At 37.5% G+C, this 18,316-nt stretch overlaps 1 protein-coding gene across 1 annotated transcript in view; it reads right to left on the minus strand.

Annotated features, from left to right (window-relative positions):
* LOC115220349 (deleted in malignant brain tumors 1 protein-like) overlaps window positions 1-18,316 on the minus strand; it is a 213,857-nt gene that overhangs the window by 71,847 nt on the left and 123,694 nt on the right. The window contains exon 10 of the mRNA XM_029790455.2: window positions 12,886-13,031. Coding sequence (XP_029646315.1) covers window positions 12,886-13,031 — 146 coding nt within the window. The remainder of the gene's footprint in view (window positions 1-12,885; window positions 13,032-18,316) is intronic.

Consider the following 18,316-nt stretch of genomic DNA (forward strand, 5'->3'; position numbering starts at 1 on the left):
TCAACCTTTCCACGAAAGATCCCCACTTCTCAAAATTATTAATATTAATAAGAACAGAAAAGTAATCAAAGAAGTTGATTAAGCACTTGGAGAGCTGATACAACTTGGGAATAGTAGAGAAAATGCCCTCGGAGTGATTGATCAACTCCTTTACTCAGCTGCTTATGTTGCAACTCAGAAATGCGGTATTAAAATTAGAGATAGACAAAAAAGTGCAATGTACACAAACAGCCTGCATGGATGGAAAGGATAAACCAGCAAATAATCCAATTAAGAGCAAATATATCTTTTTCTACGTGAAGCAAGCAAAAGGGAAACTAATAAATCCAATAAACTAATACAAAAGATACACAGATTAAAATCCTCAGACAAAAACTGCAATTAAAAACCAAGACTGGCAAGATGCAAAGAAAAAAACAAAAAAAAAAACGCTCAGCATTCCATAGGCAAAACATATTATCCCAGGAGAATACAAAAAATTCTTCAGGGAACTGGGCAAAATACCATTATTTTGAAAACACCTCCGCAGCAGTAAACTGACAATTTTTGGAAAAAACATTTGGAGTAATCCAAAGGAGATTAATCAGAATGCATTTTGAGTTAGGGACATAGAAGAGGCCAATGCCCACCTCAAATATCAAGAACGGTAGGATATAACAACTGAAGAAGTGAAAACTGCGCTCGCCAAGTCAAAGAAATGGAAATCCCCAAGTATAGATAAGATTTCAAATTCTTGGCTAAACTCTTTAATAAGCACTCACCACAATTTAGCCGTAGCACTCGATGAAGTCATGTCCAACCCTGCGAAAGCTCCAAAGAGAGTTACAGAAGGGATTACATATCTCTTACCAAAAACAGAAGAAACTACTAACCCCACAAAAATACCGACCCCTAACATGCCTCACCACCATACACTATTAACATTTATAATAGCGAATAGGGCATATGAATTCTTGGACAATAGAAACTTATTCCCAGTGGACCGAAAGGGATATAAAAGGAGTTCATAAGGATATAAGAGCCAATTAATGATTGATAAAATGGTCATTGAAAATTGCAAGTCCAAACGCAGAAACCTTAGCACCGCTTGGATAGATTACAAGAAGGCTTTGATAGTGTTTCCCAGGCATGGATCATCAAAGCCCTGGAAATTTACAAGATAGCTCCAACAATTCTGACTTTTAAAAAGTAATCATGAATTTGTGGAGAACCAACGTCATTTTAAACCACACACAAGGATATGCCACCTCACCAGACATCAATATCGCCTGTGGTATCGATCAAGGTAACTCATTATCGCCATTACTATTCCGCCTCGCTCTGTTCCCTTTATCCAACCAACTGGATAATGCTAAGAGAGGGTGTAATATATTTGAACAGAAAATTAATTATCTACTCTCGACAAAGAACTAGAAGGGTTCCTGAATATTGTCAAATAATTCAGCTCTGATATAGGTATGGAATTTGGACTTGATAAATGTACAAAAGGCTACTTTCAAGGTAGAGAAGTTCATAAAGTCAGAAAACACAGAACTTGATAATATTCGAAGCCTAGACCAATCCGAAGTATACAAATGTCTGTGAACCAATGAAGGTGATGGTACAAACACACACACACACACACACACACACACACACACACACACACACACACACACACACACACACGCACACACACACACACTCACACACATACACACGTATATATATATACATATATATGACGGGCTTCTTTTAGTTTCCGTCTACCAAATTCACTCACAAGGCTTTGGCCAGCCCGAGGCTATATTAGAAGACACATGCCCAAGGTTCGCATGCAAGCTACCTACCACACAGCCACTCCTACGCCTAGTAGCTGCATAAAATTAAGCATTGAAGACAAAAACCAAGTAGATTTCCAGTCTAGATTATGCAAATCGAAAGAGGAAAATGTTACTCATATAGTAAGTGAATGTAGCTGGCTGGCACAGAAAGAATACAAGAAAAGACATGACAATCTAGGGAGAGTAATCCACAGGGAGTTATGTAGAAAGCTAGGATTTGAACACGCTGATAAATGGTATGAACATGAACCTAGTAAAGTACTAAAAGGTAAGATGTTGTGGGACTTTAACATTCAGACTGACAGAGTAATAGAAGTTAGAAGGCCTGACTTGGGGGTAGTAAAGAGATTAGAAAGTGCCAGATAATTGATTTTACAGACTCAAATGATGAAAAAATTAATATGAGAAGTATGAAAAAAGTAGCAAAGTACCAGCATCTAGCCATTGAATTACAGAGACTATGGAAAGTACGGGTAAAAAATATTCTAGTAGTTATAGGTGCATTGGGAACTATCGGTAAATATCTCAACAGATGGATTGAGGAAATAGGCATAAAACCCAGTTTAGTGCAGCTACGGAAGACAGTGTTATTAGGGACAGCTAAGATACTTAGGAGGGTTCTTGGCATCTAAGTTTACTTGCTGTAACCCAATAAGAAGGTTCTTGGCATCTAAGGCTACTTGTTGTAGCCCGATGTTAGGATTCTTTTCTTTTTCCGACAGTCTAATCTGTTGAGTGTACAATAATAATAATAATAATAATAATAATAATAATAATAATAATAATAATAATAATAATAATAATGATAATAATAATAATAATAATAATAATAATAACACCGGGGGACGTTTAAGAGGAGAACACCGGGGGACGTTTAAGATGTAAGAAGGAAAATTCAGAGCTCCGAAATCTATCCACAAACATCGAAAACAAGGACATCCTATGGAGCCAAAGTTTTACTAACAAAGAATTGGACTGTATCCGAGTAAGTAATACTAATTGAAATTTATTACTATTTTCGAAACGAAATGATGTATTTTGACTCGATATCATCTCCACCTCTAACACAACACATGTAAACATGCGTGGAACATCACGATCATCCCCGACCCCAAACACCATGTACAAAGGAACTACGAAGAAATTAAATGCCACCGATACTATTCAACCCAAGAATAACAATCGAGCGGTACGTACATTAAACTTACAACAAAAAATGTACGAAAAACTACACGTGCGAAATAATGTGACAACAGAAATAAACGGACCGGTACCCTACGAAAATGACGACCGTCAAAATAATGGGCCGGACGTTGTACCTCATGTCCCGCAAATAAAACCCAAAAGACGTAAATGGACACGTGAGGAATACATTTCTATCTTACACGCATACTTCACAGCAGTACTCTACCAAAAAATGAAAATACAACAACACATACATATAAAATATGGAAGGAAAATAATAGAGATATAGACTTGGATACAGCAATGAACCCTAATAAATTAGCTAACGTACGAAGATACATTCTCAACACAAAAAAATATCAGAAATAGAAATAGAACACCTAAAAGAAAACATACACCAGGAAAATGTAGATAGAAGCCACACAACAATGCCCAATAATATAAACACTGAAACTGTAAAACACGAAGACAAACGCAACATTCCCAACAAACACGATGTAAACAACGAAGGGGAGCCTAATGATCATGATAATATAAAAAATAAAATAATCAAAGAACTGAAAACCACAGAGCTCAAAATGGAGCACCGACCATACCTCCCAAGAATCAAAATAAACGAAATAACAACACCTATTATAAACGGCATAAACCTAGCCGTCACTGAACTGATAGCCACTGAATAAAAAAAAAAGTGATATCACTGAGCTAAATAACCTAATATACGCAGCAGCCACTGCAGCCACAAAAGAAGCTGGATACTCACCCAAACCCGCCCAAACAGGAGTACCACCACCCAAACAAACCCTGTGGATAAATAACATCCAAAGCAAAATAAAAAAAAATTAGAAAAGACCTGTCGATTCTTAATGAAATCAGCAAACAATCAACGCTACTGAGCAACAAAAAGAGAACAAAAATACTCCGCAAATATAACATCACAGAGAAAGATTTGCCTGAAATAAAAGAAAAGCTGAAGCAAGATATCCTTGCTAAAGCACAAAGGATCCGCCGGTACAAGAAACGCCAACGCTTCTTTGAAGAAAACAAAAAGTTCAACCCCGACCCCAAAAAGTTCTACCAAGAACTGGGCAAAAATAAAATAGAAGTCACTGCAGCACCAACGGCAGAAGAACTGGAAGAATTCTGGGGAGAAATATGGTCGGCGAATGAACCACCAAAAAAAAAGGAGTATCAAAATAACAAACTCGGCATCTGAACAACTTTGGACCCACATAACAACTGAAGAGGTCACCCAGGCACTGCAAAGACTAAGCAACTGGAAGGCACCTGGGCATGACAAGATCCCCAACTTCTGGTTGAAATATCTAACAGGAATGCACAAAAAGCTGGCTGAAAACTTTAACAACGTACTAGCAGAGCCAGAGACAATGCCTGAATGGCTCACGAAGGGGAAAACCATCTTAATTCCCAAATCAAATGAAACAGAAAAACCTGCCTCCCTACTATGTTCAAGGCATTTACTGCAGTGATATCACAAAGGCTGAACAAGCACCTGGACGAAAACAAACTGTTCCCAGAAGAGCAGAAAGGATGCCGCAAAGGCTCATATGGCTGTAAAGATCAACTAATGATTAATAAATCCATAACTGAAGACAGCCACAGAAAGAAGAAAGGCCTCAGTATGGCCTGGATTGACTACAAAAAGGCGTTTGATAACATCCCCCACACATGGATCCTCGAAACACTAGCCATTAACAAAGTAGCACCAACAATCATAAAATTCATAGAGCACTCTATGAATAAATGGCAAACAGTCCTACACCTCCAAACAAAAGAGTGTCTCATGAAAACCAAAGACATCCCCATTAGAAGAGGAATATTCCAGGGAGACACGCTCTCTCCACTCCTTTTCTGCTTGGCACTGTCACCTCTATCTGATATGCTAAATAGAACTGGATGCGGATATAAATATTACGGCAAAACGATCAGCCACCTTTTATATATGGATGACCTAAAACTATACGCTGCAAATGACAAACAGCTGGAAACACTATTAAAGACAGTTCATGGATTTACCAAAGAAATAGATATGAAATTTGGATTAGAAAAATGCGCCAAAGTAACCCTGAAAAGAGGAAAACTAGTTAAGAGTAACAACATCACACTAGATAAAACCAATGAAATAAAAGAATTAGACCAAAGCCAAACTTACAAATATTTAGGAATCCATGAACTAGATAAGACACAACACATATACATGAAAGAGAAAATAAAAAAAGAATATTATAGACGAGTTAGATCAATACTAAACACAGAGCTCAATGCTAAAAACAAGATAATAGGTATCAACACTTTAGCTGTGCCAGTTATAAGTTACAGCTACAATATCCTTAACTGGACACGAAATGAACTGACCAAAATAGATAGGAAAACAAGAAAAATAATGACAGGATCTAGGATGCATCACCCAAAATCTGACATAGAAAGACTATATATACAACGTATAGAAGGTGGTAGAGGCCTTATACAGCTGGAAAACTACTATAAAATAACCACCATAGGACTGCAAAAATATCTACTTCAGAAGGAAGGAAAACTGATCCAGATAGCGGCAAAACACGAGCAAAACAAAAAACTGTTCTCAGTATTTAAGGAAGCTGACAAATACAAACAAGAAATCATACCACCTAATAAACACAAAGAAGAAGAAGAAGAAGATGAAGAAACAACAAAAGCTATAAAACAAATGAAATCCAAACTAAAAATAGAACAGCAACGAACCATGATAAAACGATGGCAAGAAAAGCCCCTTCATGGTAAATACTGGACTAAACTAAACGCAAAAGAAATAGACAAAGAAAAATCCCAGCAATGGTTGAGAAGCTCAGGACTCAAAGCAGAAACAGAGGGATTTTTAATTGCAGCACAAGACCAAAGCCTCCCCACCAGAAATTACCAAAAACATGTAATGAAAAGAAATATTACAAGTAACTGCAGAATATGTGGAGATGGACAAGAAACAATAAATCATATTATCTCTAGCTGCCCAGTCCTGGCTAAGAAGGAATATATTCACAGACATGACAGAGTTGGAACCTACATACATTGGAAGCTATGCCAACATTATGGAATAACAACAGAAAAAAGATGGTATAGGCACACACCAGAAAAGGTCACAGAAAACGAGAAAGCAACCATACTCTGGGATATGCCGATACACACAGATAGAGAAATTAAGGCCAACAGACCAGATATAGTTGTCAGAGACCATGAAGAAAAAAAATGCTTTCTAATTGATGTATCAATACCGGCTGATGACAACGTGTCTCTAAAAGAAATGGAGAAACTCTCAAAATACAAAGACCTGGAAATAGAGGTAACTAGAATGTGGAATCTGAAAACAGAAACAATTCCTATCATAGTAGGTGCATTAGGCATGATAAAAAAATATTCAGACAAATACATAACAAAAACACCAGGACTTACAAACACATATAACATACAGAAAATTGCACTACTAGGCACTGCACACATCCTACGCAGAACACTTTCCATACAATAACCATCAGAGCATCACAACAAATCACAGCACATACCCAAGGCACACAGAGCTGCGCTCGGTAGTGAAGTGAAAGCACGCTATAAAAATAAAACTACTGAATAATAATAATAATAATAACAATAATAATAATATAAATAATAATAATAATAATAATAATAATGATGATGATGATGATAATAATAATGATGATGATAATAATAATAATGGAAATGTATTTAGCGCTTTCTCTGCGAAACATTTTGTCTGTAAGTATGAGACCATGGAGAACCACACTAACTTTGAACAGTGACAATGAATCCCTAAATGCTGGTGATGTAAAAATTTCATGTGGGATTTTCGAGGGTGACTCACTATCACCACTCCTCTTTTGTTTAACCTTAATACTTCTCTCAAAATTGCTCAATGACGCGCAGTACGGATGTAAAATGTTTGATAAAAATATAAATCCTCTCATTTACATGGATAATTTAAAGCTTTTTGCAAAAAATGACCAACAACTCAAGGGCTTACTAGCGATTGTTAAACAATTCAGTGATGACATCAGAATGCAATTTGGCCTCGATAAATTTGAAAAAGCTACCTTTATCAAAAGAAAAAATGACAGAAACATCTAACGTTAACCTTGACCAGCAGAATGTCATAAAAGAGTTAGACCCAGCGGAGAGCTACAAGTACCTAGGGGTAATTGAAGGGGACGCAATAAGGCATTCAGTGATGAAGGAAATGATCAGAAGAGAATGTTCTCGCAGAGTAAGAGCAATACTCAAGACAGAGCTGAATGCGAGAAACAGGATCGAAGCGATCAATACTTTAGTCATACCAGTTGGGATTTACAGTTTCAATATCGTTAACTGGTCAATTACTGAAATATGTAATCTTGACAGAAAAATACGAAAACTATTGACAATGCATAGAATGCACCACCCTAAGGCAGATACAGAACGACTTTATCTGCCAAGAAAAGAGGGAGGCTGTGGACTTTTACAACTGGCATTTACAATGAAGATTGCCATAATTGGCCTAGACACCTACCTGAAAAACTCTGAGGACTGGATGTTAAAACTTGTCTCAAAACATGAAAACAAGAAAGCATCATACTCAGTAACAAAACAAGCAAAGGAATATCTAAGTGAATTCCGAATGCAACAAATTTCGGAATCAGAGAAAGACATACAAGAAACAAGCACAGAAAAATCTAAGCGCATGAAAACCCGTGCTAAAACTGCGGCCTTAGATATTCTGAATGATAAATGGCAAGAAAAACCTCTCTATGGCAAATACCCAAAGAGAGCGTATAATGCCGATGTTGACAAAGCCCTGACCCATCAATGGCTAATGGCCTCTGGCTTAAAATCTGAAACAGAAGGGTTTATCATAGCAGCTCAAGATCAATGCCTACCAACAAGAAACTACCATGCCAACATATTAAAGAACGGCAGTAGCCCAACATGTCGTGTATGTCAACAACAAAATGAAACCATTGATTATGTTGTCTCCAAGTGCAGTCTTCTAGCGCCTACAGAGTATCTCAACAGGCATGATAGAGCTGCACAATATATTCGCTGGCTAATTTGCAAAAACCTGGATTTGCCCCATGAAAAAACTGGTGGGAACACAAACCACCTCCAGTGCTTGAAAATCACCACATCTCACTCCTCTGGAACTTCACCATTCAAACTGACAGAAAGATAGATGCAAATAGGCCAGACATCATATTGAAAGACTTCAGACAAAGAACATGCCTCCTCATTGATATGACTGTTCCAATCGATATAAACGTATCTGTCAAGACCTACCAAAAACTGAGCAAATATAAAGATCTTGAAATAGAAATCAGCAAAATGTGGAACCTGAAAACTAAAACAATACCTGTAGTCATAGGTGCCCTGGGAATAATAGCAAAAGGGGCTGATTGCTACCTAACTCAGATACCAGGAAACCCCAAAATGGCAGAAATTCAAAAGATAGTGCTCATGGGAACTGCTCATATCCTACGCAAAATACTTTCTATGCAATCTCAAGGTTTAAAACAAACATAATTTTCGTATTTTTTGGGGCATTCACTAGTACAACACAAAAACCCCCCAAATATATGGCACACTAGGCATATCAACAACGTGAATTTCCGACCTGTTGTCTCTTGAGGTCTCTAGGTGAGACTTGGAGCCAACTTGTACAAATATAAAGCAAAAGTCAAACATAGAATAATAATAATAATAATAATAATTGTCCTGGTGCAGTACCAGGCAGTGCCTCTCATGGCTTCTGATCTTAACTAATTGGAAGTGTTATCATGTACATTGTTTTGTCTTGGTATAAAAGATGGGCTACAGCAAATATTTTGCTCAATACCACAGATTTGCTTGTCAGTTGTTTGACCTTAACCAGTTGAGCATGTCCCTTAGTGGCTGACGATATGTGTATCTGTGATCACGAGCAGAAGTAGTGGGGTGCATCATAGCCATGTGTTGAGAGGAACTCTTTGGGGTTTCGATAAATCATCTTTGGAAACATGGGTGTTTTGTTCAACATCCTTAAACAACCCTTATTCAGGGACCTTTTGAGCGGGATGGGCTACTCGATGGGTCCTATCTGCAAGGTCATGCGCTGTTAATTTTGATATGGGATCATATGTCGTGCACATATGGCTGTGATGGATATGCCTGGTGCACCCTTATCAGACGAGTAGTCATGACGGTTATACTGGGCTTCGTATATTTTACTCCAGTGTTACTTTGATGGTATGCACTGGTCTCTCACTCAATAATAATAATAATAATAATAATAATAATAATAATAATAATAATAATAATAATAATAATAATAATAATAATAATAATATAATAATAAATAATAATAATAATAATAATAATAATAATAATAATAATAATAATAATAAATTGTTTTGTCTTGGTATAAAAGATGGGCTACAGCAAATATTCTGCTCAATACCATAGATTTGCTTGTTAGTTGTTTGACCGTAACCAGTTGAGCATGTCCCTTAGTGGCTGACGATATGTACATCTCTGATCACGATCAGAAGTAGTGGGGGAGCATCATAGCCATGTGTTGAGGGAGTCTTTGGGGTTTAAATAATTCACCTCTGGAAACATGGGTGTTTCATTCAACATCCTTAAACAACCCTTATTAAAGGACCTTTTGAGTGGGATGGGTTACTCAACCAGAAGAAAATTCTACCTGGGCCCCACCTGCAAGGTCATGTGCTGTTTATCTTCATATGAGATCACCATGTCGCGCACATATGGTTGTGATGCATGTGCCTGGTGTACGCTTATCAGACGGGTAGTCATGATGGGTATACTGGGTTTCGTATATTTTACCCCAGTGTCACTTTGAGAGCATGCACTGCTCTCTCACTCAATAATAATAATAATAATAATATTGTTATATTTCGGAATGGTCATATTGTCAGTTTAGCCAATAAAAACACACGCACTATGACCATTCCGAAATATAACAATATCTGTTTCAACACACGAATTTACATAAAAAATCTTGCACAACAAATATTTAAACGTAATAATAATAATAATAATAATAATAATAATAATAATAATAATAATAATAATAATAATAATAATAATAACAGTTTCAAATCTTGCCACAAGAGCAGCAGCTTTGGAGGAGGAAATGAGTCGATTACATTGAGACTAGTGTTGAACTGGTACTTATTTTATCGACCCCGAAAGGATTTCTTACAAATTGGAACCACCGAAGGACTAAAGTAAAATAGCGAGCTGCTGAAATGCCGGTTAAATATTCCTCGCATCCATTGGAGTTAAAACGACCAAACATTTTAATTACATTCCTAACCGATCGAAAAAGAAAAACAAACAAACAAACAAACAACAACAACAAAACAAAACAAAACAAAAAAAAGCAAAAACAAAAAAAAAACAAAACAAAAAAGTGTGTAATATGCAACACATGTAGTAAACAAAAAGGAAATACAACAGAGTGGTGATATTTAATAGAGATGACTCGGAAGTTGTTGCTCTTCGACTACTTTCGCAAACAGTAGTAACTTTCTTCAGCTGAATACACGTCGTTGATTGGTTAAAATTTCCAAAATGCGACAACTTTAATACGAAATAACTTCTAAAATACGAAATTTTGTCAAAAATGTTAAAAGTAAACCGTGTTCAGCGTGAGTTATTATACCAGTATACGAAGTTTCAAAGAGTTTAGATAAAAAAGATTATTAAAACATCTGTGATCGAAACTGAAGAGATCCGATAGCACTTCAAAAGGAACGAAAAATCTAATACCTGACTATAAGAACATAAATCTCTCAGCAAGATAGAATTGTGCTAATTACCTAGGAAGCATTTAATGTTGTTCCATATCTAAAGATGTTGAGTAAGGTAGCATCAGATATAATTATATTAATCATAGTATGTCAAGTTACAGAACATGTATATAGCTACAAAAATAAAAAAAAGGAAAAAAAAACAAAAAAAGATGGTCGGAGGAAAGCTTAACCGAATAATATAACAGAAGGTCATAAGATTGCATTTTTTTTTTGACGAACAAAGATACAACTCGCATGGGATTATTACAAATGATTTCAATAATCCATTGTAATAAACACAACTATATTGCGAGAGATGGTTCCGAAAATGACAGTAGAAAAATGGTCACATATAACGAATCTTAATAAAGGGTACATAAATTTTATGAATAAAAACAAAGTGAAGAGAGAAGGATTATAGGTTAAAAGAGAAAGATTAGGTACATTATGGACGTTAGCTGTACTTAAATACACTATAATTCAATATAATATTTGGAGTTTGAAGGCGCCGAGCTAGCAGAATCATTAGCATGCCAGGCAAAATGCTTAGCGACATTTCACCTAGCTCTTTACCTAGCTCTGAAAGGATGAAAAGCAAAGTCGACGTCGACTTTGCATTTCAACCTTTCGTAGTTATTCGACTTCAGAGGGTTTTAGCCCATCATATCAATATAAGTACTTATTTTAGTCTGGTAGTAATTATTGGTGTCTATTTCTCGAACCACCAAATTATGACTTTGACATAAAGTGACGTAACTCGACGCCGCTTTACATTGTCAAACATAAAAAAAAACCTCTGGCATACTCCTCGCATATCTATGACTCCCTCTCTGCATACATGCATACACATTTTGTAAAATTCGTGTTGGTGAGACTTCAAGTATCTCTTGACGGCTTATTCAAATGCTCAGCCAGTTACATATGTATGTATTTATGTGTGTATGCAAGTATGTTTACATGTTGTAAATGTACGCGTGCGATTACGTTTGAATTAACTGTCTATATGTACTGTGAAACAGTGTACATTCACAGCAGCTCGAATCATCCACCCACTGCAATTAGAATAAGTACCAATTGAGCGCTAGGATTGATGTAATTGACCAACTCGCTCCTCTGGAAATGTTGAGAATGTGCCAACATTTGAAATCATTTGAAATCAATATTTGTAAGTTGAAAAAAAAAACCCCAAGCAAACTACATAGAAAAAATAAGAAGTTGGTTAAAAAGAGACGATGAGCGATGGCTAGAAGTATATTGAGTTCTTCATAACCAGCTGATCTAGCAAGCGGGGCCTCATATCAGTGAGGGGAGCCGGTGCGCATTGATGCCGTCGAGAAGTAGGACCCGAAACGGCGCGCATTCTCTCCTGATGACCCCATACACTTGCTAGCTTCCGATATACGGAGCTTTTAACTGGTAGCACTTGCATGTGCAAGTTGTTTGCAAGATATCATAGAAAAAATAAGAATCTTAATGACGGTTTGTATAAACGGCCCTTTTATCAGAGATTTATATTGAAGACAGAGAGAAGGCGACTGAGGACTCCTAGAATTAGAATATTTCTGTAATGTAGCATTATGTAGATTTACATAAATATTTAGCAGAAAACAGTAGCAAATGAATGCAAATAATGAACACGAACATTATTAATTTGCTTCTATTTTAAAGAAGGAAAATATTATAAAGATGTTGGAATAAAGTGGAGAGAGTAAAACAATGAAATCCCCCACCTAAAAAAACATTAAATTAAAAACAAATAAGACAATAATGATTTATAATAATTTACGAGGAATTTTTTTATCAGGTAAATATGAAAATAAGATTGTTAAACGTTTCTTCAGCTGGCAAAAATGTAATTTATAACGGCAGACACGTATAACTAACCTTAGGTTCTGAAACATTCTACAGTCCAGTAGATGTTTGACGACATGACAATTATATCTAAAATACAAATATATAGGTAAAACATCTGATGGCAGCTGAGATCTAATGTATATTTTGTTTTTATACAGAATAGACCCTCACACAGTATTGAATTTTACCTTTCTTGTAACAATAAACATGTGCAATCTTGTCACAATTTGTTTCTAGTCTCCATGTTTCTATATGGCATTCGAAAAGCGTCATTTCCCGCCCGAAACAGTGGATCCCGGACATCATGACTGGTAGGTAACCGGGGTTGTCTATACTGAAAAAGATAAGAAATGAACACTGTGTTGATATGATATTTCTAAATCGATTACAACTAATAATATAATATACAATTTTACATAAACAAAAATTATAGCAGAAGAAGAATAGTTTAATGGAATTATTGAATTGAGTAAATTTGAGTAGATAATCTTAGATAATCAAAGATATATATAGCTAACATATAAGATGAGTCTGTGAAATATTACGATAAAAAGTCTATATAAAATATTTCAATTTATCTTATTTGAAAAATATTACACAGGTTTAGCAATCAAATTTGTAACTACCCACATTTTAAAGTCTAACTTGTAATTTGATCCTTGATTTCTCTTTGAAATTTGCTAGAATAACGTCTCTGACTTCGCTGCTAAAATCACTGACCCCAAGTGTGAGTAGCATTGTATTAGAGAAAGGAAGAGAAAGAGAGAGAGAGAGAGAGAGAGGGGGGGACAAAGGGAAATAGGGAGAAGTTACTTTGCTCCATTAAAAGAAACAACCATCCTATCAATAAATATTGCAATAATAAGATGAGCGAAGTTGTTGGTTAGTGCGACTGTGAAAGAGATTGGGGAAATGATAGTAATGAGGATCATAATTATGATAAGTGTTGGGGAATATTGGTGTTTGTGTTATTGAAACGAATGAAAGTAACATTCATATTATACTTCAAAAGCAAAAAATAAAAAAAATACTCAAAACAAATGTCATTGTTCATTAAATGTCATAATTTACGGAAGAACTAAACGCAAACAGTCGACAGTGAAGGTCGTGGAGGTATAATGATGAGGATAAATGACGGTGATTATATATAGTGAGGAATATGATGACGAGAACGAAAAATACGATGATATTGCGAATGATTATGATTATAGTGGCAAAGACACATTACTCATAATCCTTTCTTCCAAAGACAGAAGGCCTGGAATTTGGGTGGGGGAATAGTCGATTACATCGATCCCAGTGTTTCACTGGTAATTATTTCATCGGCCCCTAAACGATTAAAAGTAAAGTCGACCTTGGCGGAATTTGAACTCAGAACATCATCATCATTGTTCGACCGTGGTCGAGACAATGGAATTTACCATGCTACGCCAGACTTCACGGTACATCATGGCATTACGGAGGTCCTGTTGCTGGATGCCTGTATCCCTGGAGATTACATCAGGGTAGGAGAGTGTGCGCCCTCTGGCATTGCAAGTAGATGGCTTCCAGAGGAGGAGAGTAGAAATTACCTCTTTTTCAGCTCTACAACAATGTCCAGCAAACTGAACTCTCCTACCTTTCACAAGAGATGACACAGGTGGTAGTTTCCCATATGTTTGCATTTTGGTTGGATGTCGCTTTCACGAGAGATTTTGAGCTCTCATAAGGAGGCGAGTGTAGGTCCCATCCAACCGCCTCTCAAGCTTCTTTGATAACGTCCAGGTTTCTGAGCCAAATAGTAGAATTGGTTCGACTGTGGCTTTGAAGATTTCAACTTTGGAGTCTCTACTTAGATTTGATGACCAGATCTTATGCATGTCATTACAGGCTGACCAGGCCATACCCTTTCTAGTTAGAAAATCTTTTCCAGATGATGATATGTATGACCCAAGATATTTGTAATTAGAAACCATATTTAAGGGCGCATTGTTGAGAGTATGGATGATGCAATCACTGTTGGACAGGCACTTGTTTATATATTCAGTCTTGGCCTCATTGAGGTAAAGACCTACACAATTTTAGGCTTGTTCGAGAGATTGTAAAAGATACTGGGCATTGGAGAGAGAATCACTGATAAGAGCGATGTCGTCAGCAAAGTCAGTGTCTGTCAAGTATTCAGCTGGGTGTCTGGAACTTCTTCTTGGTTTTATCTCAAAGCCCTTGCCAGAGATGGTATCAACTGACATACGTAGCACATAGTCAACGACAATGATTAAAAGAAATGGGGCGAGTGTGTCTCCCTGCAGTATTCCGGCTTTGATTGAGAAAGATGATGTTTCTCCGTCAGGGGTTAAGATGGTTGAAGACGTATCTGTGTAGAGGACCTTGATGGCAGAAATGATTTTGTCTGGTATCCCATAGAGCTTAAGGATTTCAAACATCTTGTACCTATCTACAGAATCGAACGCTTTAGAAAAGTCTACAAATACCATTGCAAGATCGCGATTAAATGCTTTTTGATTCTTCAATAAGTCTGCGTAGGCATAGTATTTGGCTCAGCGTTGAGCACCTATGTCTGAATCCATTTTGGTTCTTTCGGAGCAAAGGTTCAACAAACTCAGAACATAAAGACGGACAAAATGCTGCTGAGCATTGTAATCGGCGAAACCCTGCCAGCTGCCTTTTAGGAGGATCCTGCTTCTTAAGGGCTGTAGGAATGAAACCCTCGAATGGGCCATCATCGACAGGGCCCCATCTTATTCTTTGCAAGGAATTTCTGCTCTGTATCAGCGAAAGATTGCATATTCTTCACCAGCTTGCAGTGTATATCAACAGATGCAGAATCTTATGGCTGCCATCAGAGGAACGCCCTCTTAGTGAGCTTCAAACTACTATTCGCCAACAACCCAGATATATCATCGATTGCCTCTCAACACTGGCTGCCCCACAACAAAGGACAGAGTTCCTAACTACCAATGCCTACACAGACCACAGGCTGACCTTCCAATCTTATGCATCCCGTGTAACCTCCCACAGCCGTCTTCATATACGTCGGCGTGCACACACACGCACATAAACATCTATGTATGTATGTTTTTCTTCTCTTTCTTTTCCCCTAACATAACCAAACCTTTCCTCACAACATAACCATACCTGAATCCAACGCCAATTTCTCCACCCCATACCCGCCAGCAACGTATACATCTGCCATGCTCGGGTACACAAATACCAAAAGAATGAATATATATGTATACACACACGCATACACCAGATGCAAGCACACACGCACACATAATATTCTTCCAGACAAACACATCTGATACACACGAAGCTGATATACACAGCTGACGCATATTCCGACATGTTCGCGTGCGGTTACTCGCAAATGACAGATACGCACCCATACACATTAGCAAACGCACCAAAGAACGGTTGTCATCAGCTCTCAACCACACACCAGATTTAACCCCACGTGCACCATCACCCGTATACATATAGTAGATACACACGCATTAGCAATCAGCACTCATATACACATCTTCGTCCAGTCCCTTTGAAAGACAGGCCAGACAGCAAGACGTCACCAGCTTCCTGGTCAACTCTTTTTTTAAATACATCTGATGTCGCTGGAATGTCGATTTTATTTCCAACAACACTATGTCGGTTGCCTTGAACAATGGCAGCTCAGGTTCCAGTAGACATTTTGGACTTTCTGCATCTTTCCATTCGGTTAACTAAGCCCGACGGGCTTGCTTTCTGGAAGACGTCTACGAAACTTTAAGTCCCCATGGTAACTGCAGTAAATTTGCCTTTAGAAGTTCAAATATGTCCCAAACTTATTTTAATTAAACTAAATTTCGCATACACACGCACGCACGCACTCACATACACAAACACACACACAACACACATCATCATCATCATCATCAGTGAATCATAATTCCGAAATAGAAGTACACTCTAAGTTATAGATAGTTGTGTCCGGTCGATGGGGTTAGCCAAGGATTCGCATCCATAGAGCGCTTAGCCTTACAGCATCGCGTCAGATCCTAATGCTTACGTTGGAAGGAATAAGAGGTCTTACGAAATTTTAGCCTGGGAATGAAGTCCTTCAGGTCTGCCTCGATGGCGTCAAGGTCCTTGATCCTGGGTGGGTGCTTCCTAGATCTGGTCTGATGAGACGTTGTAAGGCTAAGCACTTTATGGACGTGAAACCATGGGCAACTCCATAGACCGACTATATCTATCTATCTATCTATCTATCTATCTATCTATCTATCTATCTATCTATCTATCTATCTATAAACTGTTATCTATCTATCTATCTATCTATCTATCTATCTATCTATCTATCTATCTATCTATCTATCTATCTATCTATCTATCTATCTATCTTATCTATCTAATTGGCTGTTGTTCGCGTCGTCTCACGTAAGTTCATATATTTTGTCGTGTTTGCTTATGTATACCTGTATGTATTTTTGTCAGAAAGGTTTCTAATAACATCTGCTGGAGCTTTACTTTTTAACCTACAGATTTAAAAAATAATTTTTTGTAACTAAAAACTTTCAAACTTCGGACACTAGTAGAATGTGTCACATATAACATCTTTTACTCCTAGCATATTTGAGGAAAACTCATATTTACGAAGTTATTTCACGTTAAAGTTGTCCTATTTAGGTAGGAACATGCTTAGAATAGTTTGTATAAATATGCGTGGCTTGGGGTCGCCTTGGAAACAAGGCTACCTGTTGAATGACATCAAGTTACAGAATATGCATATCATAGCTACTAGGGAGGCCAGACTCCACAACCCGCGGTCCCTCCAGCACATGTTCGGTAGACAATTCGACATTTATTCTTCTGCGTCTGCCGAGAATGGGCGGAGGTGGTACCGCGGTGCTTTTTCGGAAGAGTCTGAACTTCAAAGTAAGAGCATTATTCCTAGACTCGGAGGGTAGGCTGGTTGTTTTGGATGTCGATGGCAGTAAAGAGTGTGCTTAACAGTTTATTCACCGTCTTTAAAAAGTCGGACGGATTTCTTTAGACTTTTCCTGGGTACGTCTAGACCTTTACTTTTAGTGGGGAATTGGAACGCTACCTTGGACACACATCTGGACTACGTGGGTATAGATATGAATAGGAGTGAATATAAACACCTCAAAGACCTGCTCAGACGTTTCCAACTGTCTGAGAAGTACCGACTGGATCACCCGAATGTGCCAATGTGGACATGGAGCAACCGCATCGGATCGTCCAGATCGTATTTAGATAGAGTAGGACAATGGATAGGGATAGTGTAGGTTGTCCACAATTTCATATTGATCACAAATTTGTGGCTTGAACGCTTGACTTAGATCAGAACCGTAGGCAGGGTTCCGGTTGCTGGAAACTGAACGTGTCGTTCACGGCGCGACAGGCTTACAGAGACCGGATTAGCAATATATGGTGGTTTGGCCTAAAAAAAGCAATTAAAACAGAATCAGTTAGGTATAGTAAGGCTTTAGCGATTGATCGAAATAGAATAGAGGAAGACCTAGTTAAGAAATTAGAAGAGGCACATAAAAGTGGTATCGCATCCAACGTGCTGGCGGCGAGGTTGGCCCTCGCCCAACACTTCGTCGCTTCTGTACGTAT

This window comes from Octopus sinensis, linkage group LG16 (assembly GCF_006345805.1).
Source record: "Octopus sinensis linkage group LG16, ASM634580v1, whole genome shotgun sequence".
NCBI lineage: Eukaryota > Metazoa > Mollusca > Cephalopoda > Octopoda > Octopodidae > Octopus > Octopus sinensis.